The following is a 21,444-nucleotide window of genomic DNA, read 5'->3' as shown; positions in this document are numbered from 1 at the left end:
TGCCTAAACCCTCACCTGAAAGGCAACCTAATCTCCTGTGCTCTCTAATGCAAAGGATCCCGGGGATTAGCAAGATCCCGATGGAATGGCGCTGTGCCTGAGAGCAGTAATTGGAGCGTGCGGCTGTGCTTGGCACGGTGCCCTGAACAGGTATCGAGGCTCGATTGGGATCCTGCAGTAATGAACTCGGTGGCACCCATTTCAGCCAATCCACTGCTGAAATGTCAGAGACTGACAGCTGGAAGCCGATTCTCTCTGGTCTTAGCTCCCTAAGCCGGTGCAACAGCCTAGCTCAGTCAGTAACACTCGAAAATTGTGCGTTCAAACCTCCCCCCACTCCCACTCCCACCCCCACACCCGTCCGGACTTTGAACTCACAGTCCAGGTTGACACTCCAGTGCAGGGCTTGGGGTGTGCCACACTGTCGGACGCTGTGTCGCTTGTGCCTTTCCAGGACGATGTTAAAGATCCCGTAGCGCTGCTTGAAAACTAATGGGAGTTTCGCTCTTTCTCAGCGTCCTGGCCGACAATCCCCCAGATAAAATTATTCGCTCACTTCATGACTGCTTGCGGGGGCACCGCTGTCCGCATATTGGCTGCGGCATTGGCCCCCGAAGACACACAGTCACTGCAGGTTACAGTAAATCCTGTGAAGCGCTTTTTGAGACGCGTTCCTGCTGTGGAAGATGCTGTATAAGTTGTTGTCGTCGGAGGGAGGGCGAAAGAGCTGTACATCATGTATGCGAGTCTTCCTGAACGTTCCTTGTCCTAACAGTGATGCAAAGCACCGTTGTCAAGCCCACACACATGCATTACGTTATTACGCCAACCCGTGCTTAAAGAATACCTTTCCCAGGTATGTGAGTTCCACAGAGATAGTACTAAACCGGGTGGGGGGGGTGGGGGGGGAAGGCATTTGGGAGAGCGGGGGGAAAGCCTTCCAAGACCCCACAAACGCTCCGGGACGCTACCCCTCGTAAAGGGGGCTATACAAATGCAAACTGTTGTTGCTCTCACGTGCAGTGTTTTTGGCCTGTGTGTGTGTGTGTGTGTGTGTTGGGGAGAGGGGAGAGAAAGAAAGGGATATTAATAAAAAAATATGTAATTCAAGATCACTAATCATGCACGTGATTCCCCCATCCCCCCCAGTTTCTCTCTTCCTTTCCTGTAGGTGTCAGCTCATGTTGGGGGGGGGGGGGGCATCCCATCCTTCCCCCTCTCACACCGACTCCCCCCTGCGGCCCCCCCAGTTGCACACACACCCCTGGCACGTGCGCACACACGTACCCCACGTACACACACACACACACACAGAAACATGCACACCAAGAGACACAGCCAGATAGTTACACACACACAGAACCCCCCCCCCACCCCACCCTGAGACACACAGATAGATAGATGCACACACCCAGACAATCCCACATAGACGACAGTTAAATACCCCCCCACACACACACAGGTAGATAGATACACACAAACCAATAATTACGAAGACGCACACACACAGATATGTAACACACACAGAAAGAGAGAGTGATACGAACACTCAGACATATGCACACGCACACACAGATACACGGACACACACAGATAGGTACGCGCACACGCATACACAGATAGGTAAGCTTGCGCACACACAGATACACACCTCTTCCCTCCGACACACACACCCCCCCCCCCAGAGAAAGACACAAAGAGAGAGAGAGAGAGACATTCGCACCTCTCAGAGGGTCACCCCCTCCACTCCTAGAGAGACACACACCAGATAGCGAGAGACACACACACACACACCCCAGAGAACCCCCCACCCCCCTCACACACACACACACACACACACACAGAAGTGGAAGACAAATCAGGGAAAATTAAACAGTCAGTTATGGCGTCTACGGATAAGACATAAAACAGAAGACGGCTAGAATTCAAGCCGTCATACAGGTAACGTGATGCAGCCAGTCAAGAACCGCAGTCTAATTGCCAGGAGGTTTTTTGTTTTTGCTCAGCCGGGTGTCTGACACGCGCGGAAACCCATCACCAGGCTTAAGAGTAACCAAACCGAGAATTCCATACATCCCACCTACACACGAAATCCCAAATTGTCAGGAGGAGAGGGACAGGGAGGTGTGATCGCAACCCCCACCTCCTTGTCTTTCCAGAAAACTGCATAGGGACATTTAGCGCTCAAGGAGTTAACCGCCTGGAGGCTGTGCTTGCTGTGCGTGAATCAGAACTGGCGTGTGAGGTGCTGGGCCCTGTATAGGGAGGGAGGCTCCGCTATAATCCTGGTCAATTACCGCAGCTCACGTTTCACGCCAGCTCCAACCAGGCAGAGAGGCGACTGGTGTCCTTACCTGGCACCCCAGCACGCACTCGCTCTCTCTCTCACTCCCTCACTCACTCACCCTCTGAACCCCTGCAGTTCTCACAGCCTCGGCAGCACTGGCTACAATCGCACTCCCTCTGCGCAAAGCCCCTTTAAATCACAGCAGCTGCTGGCTAAAAATAAACCGCTCCGTGCGTGTGTGTGTGTGTGTGTGTGTGTGTGTGCGCGCGAGTTCCACCATGATTGCTAACATTCCCCTCAGCGATGGAAGTCATTCTAATAATCCTTGCATTTGATACAGCGCCTCATCACGTCGACGGGCGTCTCAAGGCGCTTCACAGGATACACAGTACGCTGCAATGTGGATTGTCTGTGTATTTTATGGGCGAAATTATTATTATTATCAATAATGACTTAAATTGGATGGGTCAGGCCTCACAGTGTCACGTGCAGAGGGTTTGTGATTGCAGTCTGCGCTCCTAGCAGTACAGCTAACTCAGTGTGTTACTGCCTTGAAACACACAACGAGCTAGCAGTTTCTTTTACCCTTCGCCCTGCATTGTATCCCGTCTCCCGACTTTCGCCTTGGAATCAGGAGGTGCTGGGTTCAGGGACTGGACTGTGAGCTCACAGTCTAGGTTGACGCTCAGGGTGGGTGTGGGGTAAAGAAAGAGACATCCAGAACTAGTCATTGGCTTCACGCCTGTTTGTGAGATGTTGCTGTGCCCAAACTAGCTGCTACATTTGCCTACAAAATACACAGTCACCACACTTGTGTGTCGGCTTGGCTAGGTGGTAGCGCTCTCGCCTGCGAGTCAGAAGATTGTGGGGTCAAGCCCCACATCGGGATTTGGAATCACACAATCTAAGATGATGCTCCAATACAGTAGTTGGGGGGGTGGGGGTGTTGCATTGTCAGAAGTGCCGTCCTTTGGACGGGACATTAAGCCGAGGTCCCGTCTGCCTGTTCAGGTGGAAGTTAAATTTCCCACGGCGCTATTCAAAAAGATAAGCGAGTTTCTCTCTCCCGCTGTCCTGGTCAACAATCCCCCAAATAAAATTGGTCACTCACTCCATGGCTGCTTGTGGGAAATTACTGTGTGCAAACTGGCTGCTGCATTTCCCTCACAAAATACCCAGTCACTGCATTTTACAGCATATCCTGTGAAGCGCTTTGAGACTTCAACGACGTGATAAAGTGCTATATCAAATGCAAGGAATATTATTATTATTATGTTATTACAGTTTAAATCTCTCTGTAGAGGTAGTTTCTTACTGGTTTCAGTGATGGTCAGCCAGAGCAATAGCACTGCCACTTTACATATGAATGTATGTTACTTTTTTAAATATATTTGAGCTTCGGTAAATAGCTGCATTTTACAGGACGTTGCTATTTTGTTTACCATGTATTTTGTCAAGCCACCATAATAGTTTCACAGTCTTTAAATTATTATTATTGACAAAAACCCATGAAGTGCCTAAAAACAGGAGACATTCAGCCCCTGAACATATGAACAAACCTCAGTAGCTTTAAATACAGGAAGCTCCAGCTCTGATGCGATGTTTGATATTTTCCCCTCCCATCACTGACTGCCCACGACAAACAACCCTTTCATGTGGTCACTGTCACTGAGGAGGGTCTTTTGAAGTCTTCCTTGTGATGTCCCATATGTCATTAAAGGGCAAAACCTCAATAGTCTCTGATCAAAGGGTCCCCGAGGGGGGGAAAAAACACACGAGAGGAAGGGAACAAGAGACTGACTGGCAGCCTGACCACCCATAGTCCCCTCCGCCTTAAATAGTAATCACTTAAATAGAGCTTTATCACATTGTGAAGAATATACTGTAAAGTGGAGTGACTGTCTATTTTGTGGGCAAAACGTGGCAGCCAATCACGCACAGCAGTGTCCCACAAACAGTCATGGATTGAGTCGTGGATCCACAGATTGAGTTGTTGATTGAGCGATTTTTTAAAAAAGAATTAAAGGGATTATTATTACCCCTGGAAAGCGATCCTTCAAAATCGACTAACAACCGGGTTCCTACCTACTGCTAGGTAAACAGAGACGTGTGGAGTAAGGAAACTTGCCTAAGGTTTCGCCCCAACCAGGAATCGAAGCAGAATTGGTTGCAAGACAAGTGCTCTAACCAATGCATCCACACAAACACACCAGTCAGAAACTTGCATTTCTATAGCGTTATCTACATTGGCAGCTCTCCGTGGATAGTTATTGTTATTAATAATAATAATCACTTGCATTTGATTCTGTGATCAGAACAATTAAACACCTGAAATGCATCGCAGGCAATTTCTATCCAGTTTAGCAACTATGAAATGTGTAGACAAATGCAGGGATAATTTGCACACAGCAATGTCCAGCAAACAGCCATGAAGTGAACAATCAATTTATCTAAAGGATTGTTGTCTCAGACACGGGGACAAAGTTCCCGAGAGTGCCGCAGGAACTTTGACGTCAACTTGAAGAGGCACAGGACTTTGTCTTAATACAAACTCCCACATCTCAGTGATCACATCTCAACCCCGAGCAATAAATAATTTTTTCAGGCGAATATTAATGATCCCGCAACACTATTCGAAAAGAGAAGGGAGTTTCTCTCTCTCTAGGTGGCCTGGTCGACAATCTCCCAAATAAAATTGGTCACTCACTTCATGGCTGTTTGTGGGACATTGCTGGTGCAGAATTTGGTCTATGGACATTGACTTATAACACTACACTTTACAGTACATCCTGTGAAACGCTTTGAGACAGTTTCCTGTGAAATGCGTTGTATCAAAAGCAAGGATTATTATTAATATTGGAATAGTTATGTCTATCAGCAAGGGACTGGGATGGAGTATAGGACTGAACCTGGTTCTTCCATCAGTCTCTCCGAATTATCCAACTATAAGGCGCAGTGGTGGTGGGGATATAACGCACAGTTTGCAACACAGTTGACGACTCCCAATTTATTCCAATTATGTGGGATTTTAGGGCGTTTTCGGAATTGGGCAAATTGTTGAATTCGGTTTCAATTTTGAAGCGGGTTTTCTGTCGTTCTTAAAAAGGAAAAGAAGGAGAGATGGTGTAAACCACAGGAGAGCTTGTTCTCCCAGGTCATAAACACGCTCGAAACTCCATGGACCAGTAACTGTAGGTTTTGTTCTCTTTATATACACGGCCTCTTAGAGAGTTTCCTGTTTGAATCTGTAGCTATTAGTGGGAGCAATATACTGCACAGCTTCCTGTCAGATGACAGGAAGAAAGGGAAGCGGTTAACAGAACATAACACTATCGGGGTCGAGAATGGACTCGAAATTGGGACCTGGTGGTCCAAAGCCTTCCACAAATAGCCACGCACTACTCAATACACACACAACACAAATTACATTGACACAGTGCCTTTCACGTCAGGAGGACATCCCAAGGCGCTGGACAGTCAGGGACCCGAGCCGGGCAGGTGTTGCGATCAGGGAGGATGGAGGCCGGGGAAGGTGGCCGAACGTGTGGTCGAAGAGGAGAGCCTTGAGAAATGTGACCAGCCAAGCTGAGCACAGCGGTGTCCTACAAACACCATGAAGCGAGCGAGCGACGTTACCGGGGGATTGTCGACCAGGATAACGGAAGAGAGAAACTCCCTTTTCGTTTCCAATAACGTTGCGGAATTTTTTACGTCCACCTGAACCGATCGCAGACGGGAGCTCGGTTTAACATCTCATCCAAAGCACGGCACTTCTTCTTTATATTTTAAAAAAATCTGGATTTCTTTTGGAACATTTGTACAACACGGTATGCTCATTCCCGAAAGCGGCTTCTAATCCATCCGACAGCTTACCAGGAATCCAATAACAACAACTTGCTATTAACAGGGCCTTTCACATAGGGTAATGTCTCACAGTATTTCACAGTGACGAGGTCGGGTGTCCAATAGAGAAGTGGAGGAGAGTTAGGAGGTGACCATAAGCACGGTTGAGGAGGTAGATTTTGAGGCAGGAATTTAAGACGGATAGAGAGGGGGCGAGGCAGAGGGTGGTTCCAGAGGTTAGGGGTTGAACGAACTGAAGGCTCAGCCACTGATAGTTGAGCAGAGAGGGCAGGGACGTGTTAGCCAAGGGGAAGATTGGGTAGGATGAGATCAGAGAGGTAGGGAGGTGCCAGAGAGAAGCGATTTATTCCAATTCAACACAGCCATTGGAGAATCCATCTCATGGGTTACCAGGTACCTACAGACTACAGCCATTGGGGAACCAATCAATACAAATGGAGGGGATCTGGTTCCTGAGCCAGGCAGGTCTGCAGTACTCCAAGGCACTGCTGATGACAGCACAGCCAGCCTGGCTCATCGGCAGGACCTGAAAGGGTAGACCATCCCACTCAGCTCCTGTTAACCCTGCAAGCCAAAGCCTTAAAGGGTATGGTGGTCCTTGCCGAACAAGCAGCAGGAAGGAGTCACACAGACAAACCAAACCAACTTGCAATCTCCCGACCACACATACTTTGAATTGCATCATAAGAAGTCAGGAGAGATGAAGAACACCCTTCGGTCCACTTAATCCCATTGCCCCTAAACACCACTGACACCGGCCAAACCATGACAGAGCTTAGCAGCGTCTGAAGTGGTGAAATCCAACCCATTTGAGCTGGCAATAATCCGCACACAATTTAGAGAAAACCACAGCTTGTAACACAGTATCTCACATCATCCCCAACAGATAACAAGCATGGAATATAACAACTTGTTATTAACAGTGCCCATCAAGTAGGATAACCTCAGAGTGCTTCTCAGTGGCACAGTCTGTTGACCCCTACATGTTATGTAACCAATGCACACTTAATTCTTTGGCTGGAATTGGTTTGAAATTTCTACACTCCATACAATTGAATAAATGGTTCTAAACTTAGCTGAGCCCCATAGACCACAAGGCTGTGGATTTGACTCCAGGTAAAGGGGTGGGGGGGGGGGGGGTTACTTCAGGCAATATCAGGCCCCCAAAAATCAAACATTTTTAATTTAAAAAATTTAAAAGGAAGTAGGCGTCCAAATTGAGAACTGAATATTGTAGAATTTCCACAATTCCCTGGTTTTAAGACAAAACTCATGTCTTCGAACTCAACCCCCGCCCGCCCCCGTACTGGCTGAGGTTCGGTGGAGGTTTTGTAGCCTTAACGCATTCTAAGGCACAGCAAAATCATACATATAATATATATTATAAGTCATATTAAATATATGGTCCCAACTGATACGACTTATGTGAGATTTACTGTATATATTTATATATTATAAATATAACATATATATCAGGTTTTATGTATAGTTATAATATTATAAAATCCCTATAGCAAAATCCCACTTCTGATCATGAGACAGTGTTCCTCTGCGGATATTGAGTAAGGCTCAGTCACAGGGGTGAGGAGTTTTTAGACACGGTGCCTGATGAGGGGTGTGATTGCAACGCATTGTTTCTTGACCTCCGAGACTCCCTGTCTCTTGGTCAGAACTTCCCAGCTCACAGTGACAGCAAGAAAGGTCAAACCAGCACACGTACCTTTCGCTGTTTGTCGTGAAGGGAGCTTAGTTTATCCTGGGAATGGGTGGATGAGTCGCTGAGCCCTTGATCATAAGCACTGTTTGCGGAGTGACGAGATTTCTTCTACAGAACCAAAGAAAAAGCTTAAGGCAGGCAAAGCAAAGAGCATGATTTTCTGCTTCTTCTTAATAATAATCTGGCTGTTTGTGGGACATTGCTGTGCGAATCTGGCTTCTTCGTTTCGCCCACAAATTACAGTCAATCCACTTTACAGTATATCCTGGGAAGCGCTTTCAGACGTGTCTAAGACGTGATAAGGCGCTACATCAAATACAAGGATTATTATTAATAATACAACTTAATAAGTGCTATATCAAATGCAATGCTATCTTAATAATAATCCTTGCATTTGAATAGTGCCTTATCACGTCATCGAGATGTCTCAAAGCGCTCACAGAATATACTGCAAAGTCAAGACTGTACATTTTGTGAATGAAAGTATTTTTGCTGTGGCTTAAAACAGGATAAGGCCTCGAAATCTCCACCTAACGTCAGCCTGTATTGGGGGAGGAACTATGGAAAATTGAACATTACAGCACACAAAATGGGCTGTTCAGCCAACCAGCCTACTTTGGTGTTTTTCTCCACTCTGCCCAAACTCTCCTCCCCTCTAAGCATCGTACACACCTATTGCATTAATGTCAGAAACTGTGGTTGAAGCAAAAAGCATCAAAGTATTTCAACCTTTAAGCATCAAAGCATCTTTAAGCATCGAAGATAAACTTGAGGTACACATGAGGGGGAAGGGAAGAGGGTACAGGAGAGTGGAGTAGAGGGGGTGGGGGCTTGTGTGGAGTATAAACACGGCACAGATTAAATTGGTCCAAGTAGCCGGTTTCTGTACCATATAATACCATGTAGCTCTGTACCATGTCCTTTGTTGTAATAATCATCCTTCCTTTTGATTCCATTATCACATTGTTGAGACTTCATAGAATATATTGGAAAGTGTAGTGACTGTGTATTTTGTGGGCGAAAGGTGGCAGCCAATTGCGCACAGCAGTGTCCTACAAACAGTCATGGATTGAGGCCAATTTTTTTTATATATAGGGATTATTACCCCTGGAAAGCGATCGACCAATTGACAAATAACCCTACTTACTGCTGGGTAAACAGAGGCGTGTGGAGTAAGGAAACTTGCTTAAGGTTTTGCCCCATTGGGGATCGATTCCGGGTCCTCTCGCTTGCGAGGGCTAACCACTACGCTACAGGACTGTACACTGTAATTTCCTTGTAAAATAATTAATGGACCTCAATCTACAAACAAAGGTTTGTGTGAGGATTCCACACAGGTTTAGTTTCTAACTTCCCCTTCCATTCACTCTGCGGTTGTCTTTGACATTCCTGCAATTCTCTTGTGACTGACTGGTCGACCAGTGCAAACACTCTCACTATTTGCCCTGCAGGAATCCTCTCGACAGGTGCAAGTGATGGTTAGCAAATGCTCTGAGGGTCCAGTCAAGCTACTGTTATCTGTGGTGTTTGCATTATAAAGCACAGGCTGTGCATGTCACACACAGCCCTCGTCCTCCAATAAATAACAGAAGCAGTCAGTTCCATATGGTCACTGCCCCTCTCCCCCATCTAACAGAGTCTGTATACCCCCACCCAGGGCACTGTTTCCCCAGTAATAATAATCCTTACATTTGATAGATCGCATTATCGCATCTGCAAGACGTTTCAAAGTGCTTCACAGAATACACTGTAAAGTGAATTGACTGTACCTTTTGTGGGCAAAACGAATGGTTACTGACTGGGAAATCTGACCAGCCTTTCGTACTGTAGTCAATCAGAAACCCACTTCAGCTGATTTCATCAAACTCAGCGCAGACCAGGACCGAACCTGGAACCTTCCTCATCTGTTAGTTAAGACAGTCATGGTGTAGGGGGGGGGGGGAAAGGGGGTGAAGACCACACAAGGACAATGGCGAGTGCGAGACACACATGTTCACACAGTGCTGCAGGACACGGAAAGGACAAAAAGATAAATAATCATGAAGACTGTACAACGTTTGGACACACAGTGCCCAGTTTGCACTCACGGTCACTCACCACTTTGTTGAAATGGTACTTGCAGTAGCCGCAGTACTTGACGTTGTCTATCTCCGAGCCTTGTTCCTCACACAGGAGTCCTGCCATCTGAGCACTGCGGAACCACCACATCAGACAATTCAAGGCCAATTCATCTACATATTATTCATTACACTTTACAGTGGGGGAGGCAGGAACGAGAGGACATAGATATAAGATCCCAGGAAGATCCCAAGAAGAGTGAAACAAGAGCTTAGGAGAATTTTTTTTCACAGAGAGTGGTTGGGACGGGGTACGCCCCTGCCAGATGAGATGGTTGAGGCACAGTCCACTGTGGGTTTCAAGAGGGAAATAGACAGGTGTATGATAAGAGGCTTGAAGATAGGACATGGCAGTGGGATTGAATGAACACATTGCTCTGAGACCCAGTACAGACTCAATGTGTCGAATGGCCTCCTCCTGACATGAAAGGGGCTATACAAATGCAATTTGTTGTTGTAAACTTCATACCCCCATCACACAGTCCTCGCCAGGTTCCACTGGCTCCGTATCTCAGACGGATTGATTTCAAAATCCTTTCTATAAATCCCTTCGCACCCTGGCACCTTCCTACCTTTCTCACCTGCTTTCTCCGCACTCCACTACCCACTGCCTCCGCTCTGCTGTCTCTGGCCTCCTGCTTGTCCCTCGTCCGCTCCACTATCAGCGGCCGCACTTTCAGCCACTACACCCCGTAGCTTTGGAACTCTCTCCCCCAATCCCTCCGCCTTGCCCCCTCCTTCCCCTCTTTTAGATCACAACTGAAGATCTTTCTCTTATGGTTACCCCATCCCTCCCCCACTTGGGGAGTCAGGCTCCGCCACTGTTAAGCGCTCCGGGACGCTGCCCCACGTGAAGGGCGCTATATAAACACAAGTTGGTTTCTATACAGTAAATGCTGCAAAGTTCTTTGAGACATTCTCCTGACGAGGCGCTACATCAAATCCAAGGATTGTCACATTATTATTAATTCCGTTTTGTAAAGTGCTTTGAGATGTTTTCAGCTATTCGGAGTCCTCGGAACTTCTTAGCAGCTGTTACCCGTTAAGCTGCTAAGCAATTGGCTCTCCTCCACTTTCGATTCCCTTGCTCCCCCCCGCCCCCCCGAAATCCATGGCCACCTCCAACCCCACCTGCTCCCCCGTGTATAATAGCCACCTCCGCCCCCTTAAATCCAAACCCGGACGCTCGAGCGCAGATAGTACAAAAACAGCCTCATGGTTCACCACCAGATGTGGCTCGAGCATCTTCGAACCTACCTCCTCTCCCTCGCACAGGCCCAAACCACATTCTGCTCCCAGGCCATCCTGTAGACCAAAAATAATCCCAAGATCCTGTTCTCCATCACATATCACCTCCTCCGTCTGCCCCTCAAGCTGCCTTGATCCTCACTTCAAATGCCAAGTGAGAAGAGGTTCCAGAGACAACATCTGCCTGGCTGCCTCCTCTTCCTCCGCCTGGTCTCCCAGCACTCCTCCCCCATATATTCTATATTACTCGCATTTTCCAGCACTGTTCCTACCACTGCAACCCTTGCTCCCATATCTCTCTCCTTATACATTTCCCTTCTTAAACATCATCCATATGCAACCCAACGTCATCACAACACTAATAATAAGGCTTGCATTTAATGAGACGTCTAAGCCTGCTTTACAGAGAATATTGGAAAGTGAAGCGACTGTGTATTATGTGGGTGAAAAGTGGCAGCCAATTGTGCAAGGTAATATCCCACAAACAGTAATGGATTGAATGACCCAATTTTCTTTGAGGGATTATTATGAAAGCGATCTGCCAATCGACTAACAACCAGGTTCCTACTTACTACTAGGTAAACAGAGGCTTGTGGATTAAGGAAACTTGCCTAAGGGTTTGCCCTGCCCTGGTTCGTTTTGCTTGCGAGATGAGTGCCCAATGCCCTGAGCCCCCCACCCCGCCCCATCCCACCCAGCTGCTGACCACTCATCTGCTCCTCTCCTCTGCCCCCTGCTGGCAGACAGTTAACCCATCCCTCTCCACAGACACTGTCCTTATCTCCATCAAAACTGCTGCTATCACCGCTCTCCCAAAGCCCCACTCTCGATCCTTCCAAATTGCAAACTACCGACCCATCTCAAATTTGCGGCTCCATCTTCCTTAACCTCCCCAGCTTATTCCTCACTGACTTTGTGTGCAACGTAGGTGTCTGGTTCGATCCCCAGCTGTCCTTCCTACCCTACAACCAGTCCCTGACCAGGACAGCTTTTCGCCACATCATACCCCTCTGACCAGACCTCACACCAAACCTAGCTGAAAACCTCCATTCATCACCTCCCGCCTCAATTATTTCAATGCTGTCCTTGCCTATCTCCCCAGTTCTACCACCCACACATTCCAACTTATTCAAAACTCCGCTGCCTATTTCTCACCTGCACCAAACCCCACTCCCCCCATCACCCAGGTCTTTGCCAGACTCCACTAGCTCCCTGTTGCAGAACAAATCGATTTCAAGATCCTCACACTTATTTACAAAATCGATTCATGCCCTTGCACCTTCCCATCTCTCCAACCTGCTCACACCCTACTCCGCTACCCATCTCCTTCGCTCACCTCTCCTCTCTCCCTAGTTCGGATTCAAGTTCCACCACTGTAAAGCGCTCAGAGACGCTATCCGGCGAGAAGGGCACTGTATAAATGCAAGTTGCTGTTTGTTCTATGTGAGAGGCAGTGTCATGAACGCAAGTTATGAATGGCAGCTGTAATTTCCTCTTCCACATAGTTAGCACAAGTGTCAAATTAAGACTATTGCGACTGTTCTGGAGTTGAGACAATTGAGAAGGGACCTGAGCAAGGTGTTTAAGGTTATGAACTAATTTGATAAGGTGGTCATTGATAGACTGTTTCCACTTATTGACAGTAAAAACAAATCTTAGCCAGTAGCAGATCTAATAATAATAATCCTTGCATTTGATATAGTACTTATCACGTCATTGAGACATCTCAAAGCGCTTCACAGAATATATTGTATATAGTGAATTAACTGTGTATTTTGTGGGCGAAACGCGGCAGCCAATTGCACACAGCAGTGTCCCACAAACAGCCGTGGATTGAGTGACCAAATTATTATTATTACTTTTTTTGGAGAGAAGCAATCTGCCAATTGACTAACAACTGGGTTCCTACTTACTGTTAGGTAGGCAGAGGCATGAGCAGTAAGGAAACTTGCGTACGGTTTCGCCCCACATGGGAATCGAACCCAGGTCCTCTCATTTGCGAGGCGAATGTTCTAACCAATGCAGTACAGAACTCTAGTCTAATTACGGGGTTTAGGAAGAACTTCCTTTCACAGTGGTTAGTGAGAATGTGGAACTGACTGTCGGAAACTGTGGTTTCAGCAAAAACCAAGAACGTATTTAAGAGGAAACTCGATGCATATGGAAGGGGGTGGGGAGGGGTTGGCAAGGGGACAAGGAGGGGTGGAGGTCTGTTAAATACAAACACCCGCAAGGACTTGTTAAGCCAAATGACTTGTTTTTCGTGCTGTATCACTCAATGTAACTCTGCGTTACGTTATTAGTCAAGGCGCAGGAATGCCCACCATGAGTTACTCACCAGGTGACGTGAAAGGCTTGTCGACACCCGTGCCGATTGCAGGTCATACAAGCTCCAGTGGCTGCCTTGCTCTCCCGGCCTTGTTCCTCACACAGGTAACATGTCTGAAAGCAAAGAACACCACCGCTGGCAATTAAGGATTGAAAGCCTGGTTCTGAAGGTCCAATCGCAATACAATTAGCAGTTATATAGCAGCTTTCAAGTTGGGAGGACATCCCAAAACCCATAACATAATGGTTAGTGCACTTGCCTCGCAAGCGAGAGGACCTGAGTTTGATTCCAGGACAGGGTGAAATCTTAGGCAAGTTTCCTTACTCCATACGCCTCTGTTTACCTAGCAGTAAGTAGGAATCTAATAAAGGTATTTTAGTTGATTGGCGGATCGCTTTCCAGGGTTAATACTCCCTCCCCCCCAAAAAAAAAATCACTCAGTCCATGATTGTTAGTACGGACCAGTGTGCTCGACTGGCTGCTAAGTTTCGTCCACAAAATACACAGTCTCTTGACAGGTTTGAATGCTCTTGAACACAGTGATGGGTTTCCACGTGTAAGATATCAGGCTGATCACTTCACAGGCTGTTTGTGAAAAATTGCTGTGTGCGTACTGCCTGTTGCGTTCGCCTACAAAATACGGTCACTACACTTTACAGTAATTCCTGCGCAGCACTTTGAGACATCTCGATGATGTTAAAGGTACTATATGAAATGCAAGGATTATTATTATCATTAAAATAAAATTGTTCACTCACTGTATAGATATTTGTGGGACATTGCTGTGTGCAACAGGCTGCTATGTTCATCCACAAAATACAGTCAAATGACTTTACAGTATATCCTGTGAAGCGCTTTGAGATGTCTGAACGACGTAATAAAGTGCTATATCAAATACATTATTATTATATCCTGTGTCAGCCTGGCTCAATTGGTAGCACTCTCGGAGTCAGAAGACTGTGGGTTCAAGCTCCGTGTCTTAACTGACACTCCAATACAGTGCTGGAGGTGTGCTGGCATCCTTTAAATGAGATGTTAAACCCGTTCAGGTAAATGGCACTATTCGACATTCTCTCTGTGTCCTGACCAACAATCTGCCAGCTAAAAATTGATCAGTGACTTCATCCCTGTTGATGGCACATTGCTGTGTGATAAATTGATTTGCTGCATTCGCTCACCCAACACAGTTTCACAGTCACTCCGCCTTATAGTATATCCTGTGAACATCCGACCGACATGAAAAAGATACTTATCAAACGCAACGATTATTATTATTATCATTATCGGCATCTTCTCAGCCTGCTGACTTTTGGAGGCTCACTCCTGCCCTCTTAACGATGTTTGGCATCTGGAACTCACCCCTCACCCCACTGCACTGTCTGTTGTCGGGCTTTCAGTGAGACACGTGGCTGCAAACACCAGCCCAACTCTTCCAGTCAACACTATTGCAGTGGAACCCTCTTATAATAACAAAATAATAATCCTTGCATTTCATATAGCGCCTTATCACATTGTTGGGACACCTCAAAGTGCTTCACTGTAAAGTTAATTGACTATGTTTTGTGGACGAACCGCGGCAGCCAATTGCGCACAGCAGTGTTCCACAAACAGTTGTAGATTGAACAACTAAATTATTATTATATTTATTTATTTTGAAGGGATTTTTACCTCCAGAAAAGCGATCCACCAATCGACTAACACCCGAGCTCCTACTCACTGATGGGTAAGCAGAGGCTTGTGGAATAAGAAAACTTGCCTAAAAATTTGCCCTGCCCAGGAATCAAACCCAAATCTTCTCGCTCGCTGGGTGAATGGTGTTCAGGGACCTGGGTTCGATTTCCAGGCAGAGGAAAATGTTGGGCACGTTTCCTTACTCCACACGCCTGTTTACCTCGCAGTAAATAGGAACCCGGTTGTTAGTCGATTGGTAGATCGCTTTTCTGGGGGTAATACTCCCTTCAAAAAATAATAATTTGGTCATTCAATCCATAACTGTTTGTGGGACACTGCCGTGCGCAACTGGCTGCCCCATTTTGCCCCAAAATATACAGTCAATTCACTTTACAGTATATTCTGTGAAGCGCTTTGAGACGTCTAGAATACGTGATAAGGCACTGGATCAAATGCAAGGATTATTATTTTATTATTATTATAATATGAACATATCCAGTACAACAGGAACTCAGGATGCTTTACCTTGTTGAAGCGTTCGTGGGGCACATACTGCAGGACGATGGGTTCCATGCTGATAACATTGGCAAATTGTACTTCAGGGACGTACAGAGCACAGACAACGTGGGCCCAGCCTGGAGATCACATAAGAGGGCAGGAGGAGGAAAAGATTTAACACGCGACACGAACACAGTCCAAACTCTGTCACATTCACACTGTAAAGCTGTGGGCAGACATTGTGTCAGTCAAACAACTGTACATTATACATCTGTAATGCTAATGTTACTGTTATTGCCCTTCCCCATCCCAAAATGAATAATAATAATTTGGTCACTCAATCCACAAAGTTTATGGGACACTGCTGGGTGCAACTGGCTGCTGTTTCTGGGAGATGTGCTAAGACGCTATATCAAATGCAAGGATTATCATTATTATCATCATCAACTGAAATAACCTCAGGCCAGAGTCAGCTTGGCTCAACCGGGAGCGCTCTAGTCTCCAAAATCAGAAGGTTGTGCTTTCAAGCCCCACATTAGGAACTTTGAGCTCACAGTCCAGGCGGCCACCTCCAGGGGGAAAGCATTTTCAGACCCACCGATCTTCAAATGAGATGTTAAGCCAAAGTCCTTCCATGTTTAGGTGGATGTTAAAGATCCCGCTGGTGCTGGAGAAGGGAGTTTCTCTCCGTATCTCAGCCGACAATCCCCCAGGTTAACCGGACAATTGAATTGATATTGCACCCTTCACGTGGGGAGAACATCGCGGAAAAGAGGTTAGTCTCAAGGCATGTTTCCTTACACCACACAACCTCGGTTTACCTAGCAGTAAGTAGGAATAATTCCTCCCCCCAAAAAAGTGCTCACTCAATCCATGGTTGTTTATGGGACACTGCTATATGCAATTGGCTGCACACATTAGTAGGACTGTTAGTATAATTTTTTTTTGAATGCAGTGAGAGAGGGGGCAAAGGAGGGCTTTTGAAAGTGAGTTCCAAAGAGCAGGAGGTAAAATGTCAAGGCAGTGTGTAATTTTCCACCTTACCTCCATTATCTGTCCTCTTGAGGGCACCGTCTTTGTGGGGGCAGAGCTCACATCGCTGAAAAACAACAGCACGCATTACAGTCAATGATATGTAACATTCCCCATTCGAGCCCACACCATGAGAGTGAGGCCCTGGGAAAGCGGCCACTGGAAGAATCCTAATACTCTGTTAATACCGTAGCAGGCACCAGTATTCATAGTTCAAGCTGGTTCTCCAGTGCGATGTTGGGGGAACATGCATTGTCAGAGGCAGGGCATTACACTGAGGTCCTATCTGTGCCATGGAGGTTAGCAGAGGGGTTTACAGCGCTCGCCTGGTAAGTGAGAGGACCAGGGTTCGATTCCCAGGCAGGGTAAAACGTTAGGCAAGTTTCCTTACTCCACACGCCTCTGTTTACCGAGCAGTAAGTAGGAACCCGGTTGTTAGTCGATTGATGGAACGACTGTTTGTGGATCATCACTGTTGGTTGCCGCGTTTCACCCACAAAATACACAGTCAATATATTCTGTGAAGCGCTTTGAGACGTTTCAACGATGGGACGAGGTGCTATATTAAATGCAAGGATTATTACTTAAGTGTTCCAACGCTGTCGCGCATGAAGGGAGCTACATAAATGCAAGTTGTTGTTGCCCGGTTAAAGATCCAGTGACACAAATTCGAAAAAGATAAGGGATTTTCTCTCTCCCAGTGTCCTGGCCAACAATCCCCCAGGTAAAATTGGTCATTCACTCCATGGCTGTTGTGGGACACTGGTGTACGCAAACTAGCTGCCGTGTTTGCCTACAACATACGCAGCAGTCACTATAGTTTAGAGTAAAATGTTGTGAAGTGCTTGAGACATCGCCCTGATATGAAAGGTGCTGTATCAAATTCAACAAATATTATTGTTAACAAATTGTTATCAAACCCCTGCGTTAAAAAAAATCAAGTAAGAACATACCTCTTCAATGTTTCAGTTAACTTAAGTGCTACATCAATTATTAATCATCTTAGATGTTTGAAGTTGGGTTAATTTAAAGTCCCTGTGATTGAGCCTACAATTGGATAATCCTAGGAATTATATTTTTTNGTGAAAAACTCAAGATAATCCTTACCTTTAATATATCACATAATTGAGAAATCTCAAAGGGATTTACTCTAAAGTGTGGTATTTTGTAGACAAATGCGGAAGCCAATTTGCGCGTAGCACTAACCCACAAATAGCCGTGAAGTACATGATCGATTTTGTTAAACAACTGTTGGTTAGGATACCGGGAAAAAGTTCATTCAGTTTTCGAATAGTGCCATGGAATCTTTGACATCCATCCGATAAGGCTCCGATGGAAGGTTGGTTTAATGTTTTATCTGAAGGACATCATCTCTGACAATGGAATGCTCCCCCAGCGTTGTATTGGGAGGGTCAGCTGTGAGTTCGAAGCACTGAACTTGTGGCTTGATCCTACAAATTCTGTGAAGCGCTTTGAGATTTTTTAATGTTACATGTTTTGACATATAAAACGTGAGGTTTAGAAACGTAATGTGAACGTGTGCAACGTGTACACTCAGCCACAGTTACTAAGATTGACATAATGCTACAACTACTCAAAACTCAGACAAGACAAAAATTTGGGCAAATACACACCACTCTGGCAGCACGCTCTTGTGATTCACATTTTCTACAGAACCATGGGCCAGTGGGGACCTGAACAATCCCATAACACGCTGTAAAACAGAGAGGAAACAGACATATTAGACAATGTATAACCATGTTCATGCTCACTTGTGTAAAAAATGGGGTTCCTCCCTCCGCCCCTCTCTTCCTTCTCTCCTGAAGGTATATACTCGTACTGAGGTACACACAAGTAACCGGGGTCTCCTTGGAGCTGAACTAGATCAAGCCAACCCTCTGTGGCGGTCTCGGTAGTCCAGTTCTTGAACCAGGTGGGTCCATGGTACTCCCAGGGCACTGCTGCTGACAGCACAGCCAGCCTGGCTCATCAGCAGGACCTGGAAGGGCAGACCAGTCACTGGGGCATGAAATCCTCCCACTTAGCTCCTGCAAGCCAAAGCCCTAATGGGTAAGGGTGATCCTGGCTGGTCAAGCAGCGGGAAAGCTTGACAGACAACAGAGGACACGCCAACACATGTTGACGTGTACCGGGATGACGTGATAAATTGCCATCAAGTACACGGATTCCAACTATTACTGTATATTTATTATTATGACTGGCATTGTCATCCCATCCCATCACTGTACAAATCTCAAAAGACACTTTACTGGACCACAAACTTCCCTTTTAAGACGATAGCTTGGGACACGCAAGCCCACAATTGGCAAGGGTTTAGTCGGGAAGCAATTATTAAGAGCGGCTTTCCTTTTTACAAAAGGACTTTCTAAAAAATATGCAATAAAACTATGGCCTAAAGCTAAATTCGCCCGAGCCAGCCTCAAGCCGTGGTACAACTTCGAAGCAAGGCATGTAACTTAAAGAAAACACGTTAATTTCAGCCGTCAATCACAAGACAAGCGTAGGTAAGAACGACACTCCTCCCCGTTACTTTTCTGTTCTCCCCACCCACCCGCCTCCCACCACCCAATTAATTTTGCTAACGGGATTATTGACCACTAATCAACTCACAGCACCGTTACTCATCTCACGCCGCACAAAATTGAGCCTTTTGCCCGTTGTAGAATTAAAAAAAACAAATAAATATAAGAGGTTTAGGGCACTGATTACAACACTGGGGGCACCCAGTTCCAGATTTAAAGACCATGTGTGTTATAAAGGAAATCAATTTGCTTTTACAGACAACACGTGTTTTTTTTCTCTACCTTATAGATACGTGTGTATATATACATATAATGTCCCCTCCCCTACCACCACCCTTTTCCTGCCTGGCCCCTACCCTTTTTTTTAACCAAATTAAATAAAAAGAAAATAATGCAATCTCTCTCTCTTTAAAAAAAGATGCAATGACAACCACATCACTGCATCAAACCAACATAGCCTTGGCCTCGACCGACGTAGAAACGACACCCAGAAATGAAAGCGAACGGTGGAAACTTGGGGATCTATTTTTTTTCCACCCCGAACCCCCGAACCCCCCCAACCCGCAACACACAATGTAACCCACGGCTTGGCATTACATTGTGAACACAAACGTACACACAAGACACACACACACACCCACACAGACACACACACAGACACACACACCACAGACACACACACAGACACACACAGACACACACACACACAGCACACACAGACACACACACACACACAGACACACACACACAGACACACACACACACAGACAGACACACACACACAGATACACACAGACACAGACACATCCACACACACGCACACACAGATACACACACACAGACACACACACACAGATACACACACACACACACAGACACACACACACACAGATACACACACACACAGACACACACACACACAGACACACACACACAGACACACACACACACACAGACACACAGACACACACAGACACACACACACAGACACACGGGGGTTGCGGTAGGAAATGGATACAAAGTCGCGAGAAATGGATACAAAGTCGCGAACGGTTACAATGTATAGAGAGGATCGCGGAGAGAGAGAGAGAGAGAGAGGATTAGGGGAGTGAATGCATCACATCCTCTTGCGAGTATCAACCCTGTTTTCCTCTCTCTCTCCCCCCCCTCCTCTCTCCCCCCTCCTCTCTTTCTCTCTCCCCCCTTCCTCTCTTTCTCTCCCCCACCCCCTGCTCTCCCCCTCTCTCCCTCTCACCCCCCCTCTCTCTCTCTCCCCCCCACTCCTCTCTCTCTCCCCCCCTCTCTCTCTCCCCCTGCTCTCCCCCACCCCCCCCACTCTCTCCCCCTGCTCTCCCCATCCCCCCACTCTTTCCCCCTGCTCTCCCCCATCCCCCCACTCTCTCCCCCTGCTCTCCCCCACCCCCCCACTCTCTCCCCCCTCACCCCCCCCCCCACTCTCCCCCACCCCCCCCACTCTCTCCCCCTCCCCACCCCCCCCTCTCTCTCTCTCCCTTTACCTTGATGCACAGCCACATTGCAGCCGTGTCCGTCACAATAAACCAAAGGATTCTCAGTCCATCCTCTCTCGTCAGAACACACGCAGCAGCCTCCCACCATCTCCTTCATACTTCCCAGACCCGTCCCGATTGCTTCTAAAAACTAGTTACAACAAAGTAACCATCGCATCCTCTCCCACACCACATTGTTTTGCAATGATTGGGGGGGGGGGGGAGGGGGAGGGGGTTGGGGTGAGTGGGGGGAGAGAGAGAGAGAGAGGAGGGGGGAGGAGGAGGAGGGGGGTGGGAGTCGATGCAAAGCAACCATCAGCGCTGCTCAACCCAAGTATGGCCGCAGACAATAAATCTTTAGGTTGGCCGACTATTGTCTCCTCGAAACTCGCTGGGGAGGGCAGGTTTTTTTTAAAAAATTTGCTTGTTAACCCTTTCTCCAGTCCAAATCTTTAACCCTCTTTCTCTCCCCACATTTCCCCCCTCACCCCCCACCCCCCACCCCACACCACAACAATCAATTTGGAATCCACGTTATTATTATTCCCCCGCGCGAAAAAATCCTCCTCGTCTGCACAGATCGGATGCTGAAAGCGAGAATCGGTGCGGGACGTTGGTTTCATAATTATA

At 46.8% G+C, this 21,444-nt stretch overlaps 1 protein-coding gene across 3 annotated transcripts in view; it reads right to left on the bottom strand.

Moving 5' to 3' along the window:
* Nucleotides 1-21,003, bottom strand: part of LOC103185694 (MLLT6, PHD finger containing) — a 55,717-nt gene extending 34,714 nt beyond the window's left edge. For 2 of the 3 annotated variants that reach the window (XM_042343209.1, XM_042343210.1), the window contains exons 1-7: nucleotides 20,824-21,003; nucleotides 18,398-18,477; nucleotides 16,776-16,830; nucleotides 15,759-15,868; nucleotides 13,572-13,675; nucleotides 9,966-10,059; nucleotides 7,872-7,976 (exon numbers count right to left, since the gene is read on the bottom strand). In XM_042343209.1, the coding sequence (XP_042199143.1) occupies nucleotides 7,872-7,976; nucleotides 9,966-10,059; nucleotides 13,572-13,675; nucleotides 15,759-15,868; nucleotides 16,776-16,830; nucleotides 18,398-18,477; nucleotides 20,824-20,932 (657 nt within the window). In that variant the 5' untranslated portion in view covers nucleotides 20,933-21,003. The remainder of the gene's footprint in view (nucleotides 1-7,871; nucleotides 7,977-9,965; nucleotides 10,060-13,571; nucleotides 13,676-15,758; nucleotides 15,869-16,775; nucleotides 16,831-18,397; nucleotides 18,478-20,823) is intronic. The other variant, XM_042343211.1, reaches the window with a different exon arrangement.
* Between the last annotated feature and the right edge of the window lie 441 nt (nucleotides 21,004-21,444).

This window comes from Callorhinchus milii, unplaced genomic scaffold, assembly GCF_018977255.1.
Source record: "Callorhinchus milii isolate IMCB2004 unplaced genomic scaffold, IMCB_Cmil_1.0 Scaffold23, whole genome shotgun sequence".
NCBI classification, from domain to species: Eukaryota; Metazoa; Chordata; class Chondrichthyes; order Chimaeriformes; family Callorhinchidae; genus Callorhinchus; species Callorhinchus milii.
This window is presented reverse-complemented; position numbering and strand designations above follow the sequence as displayed.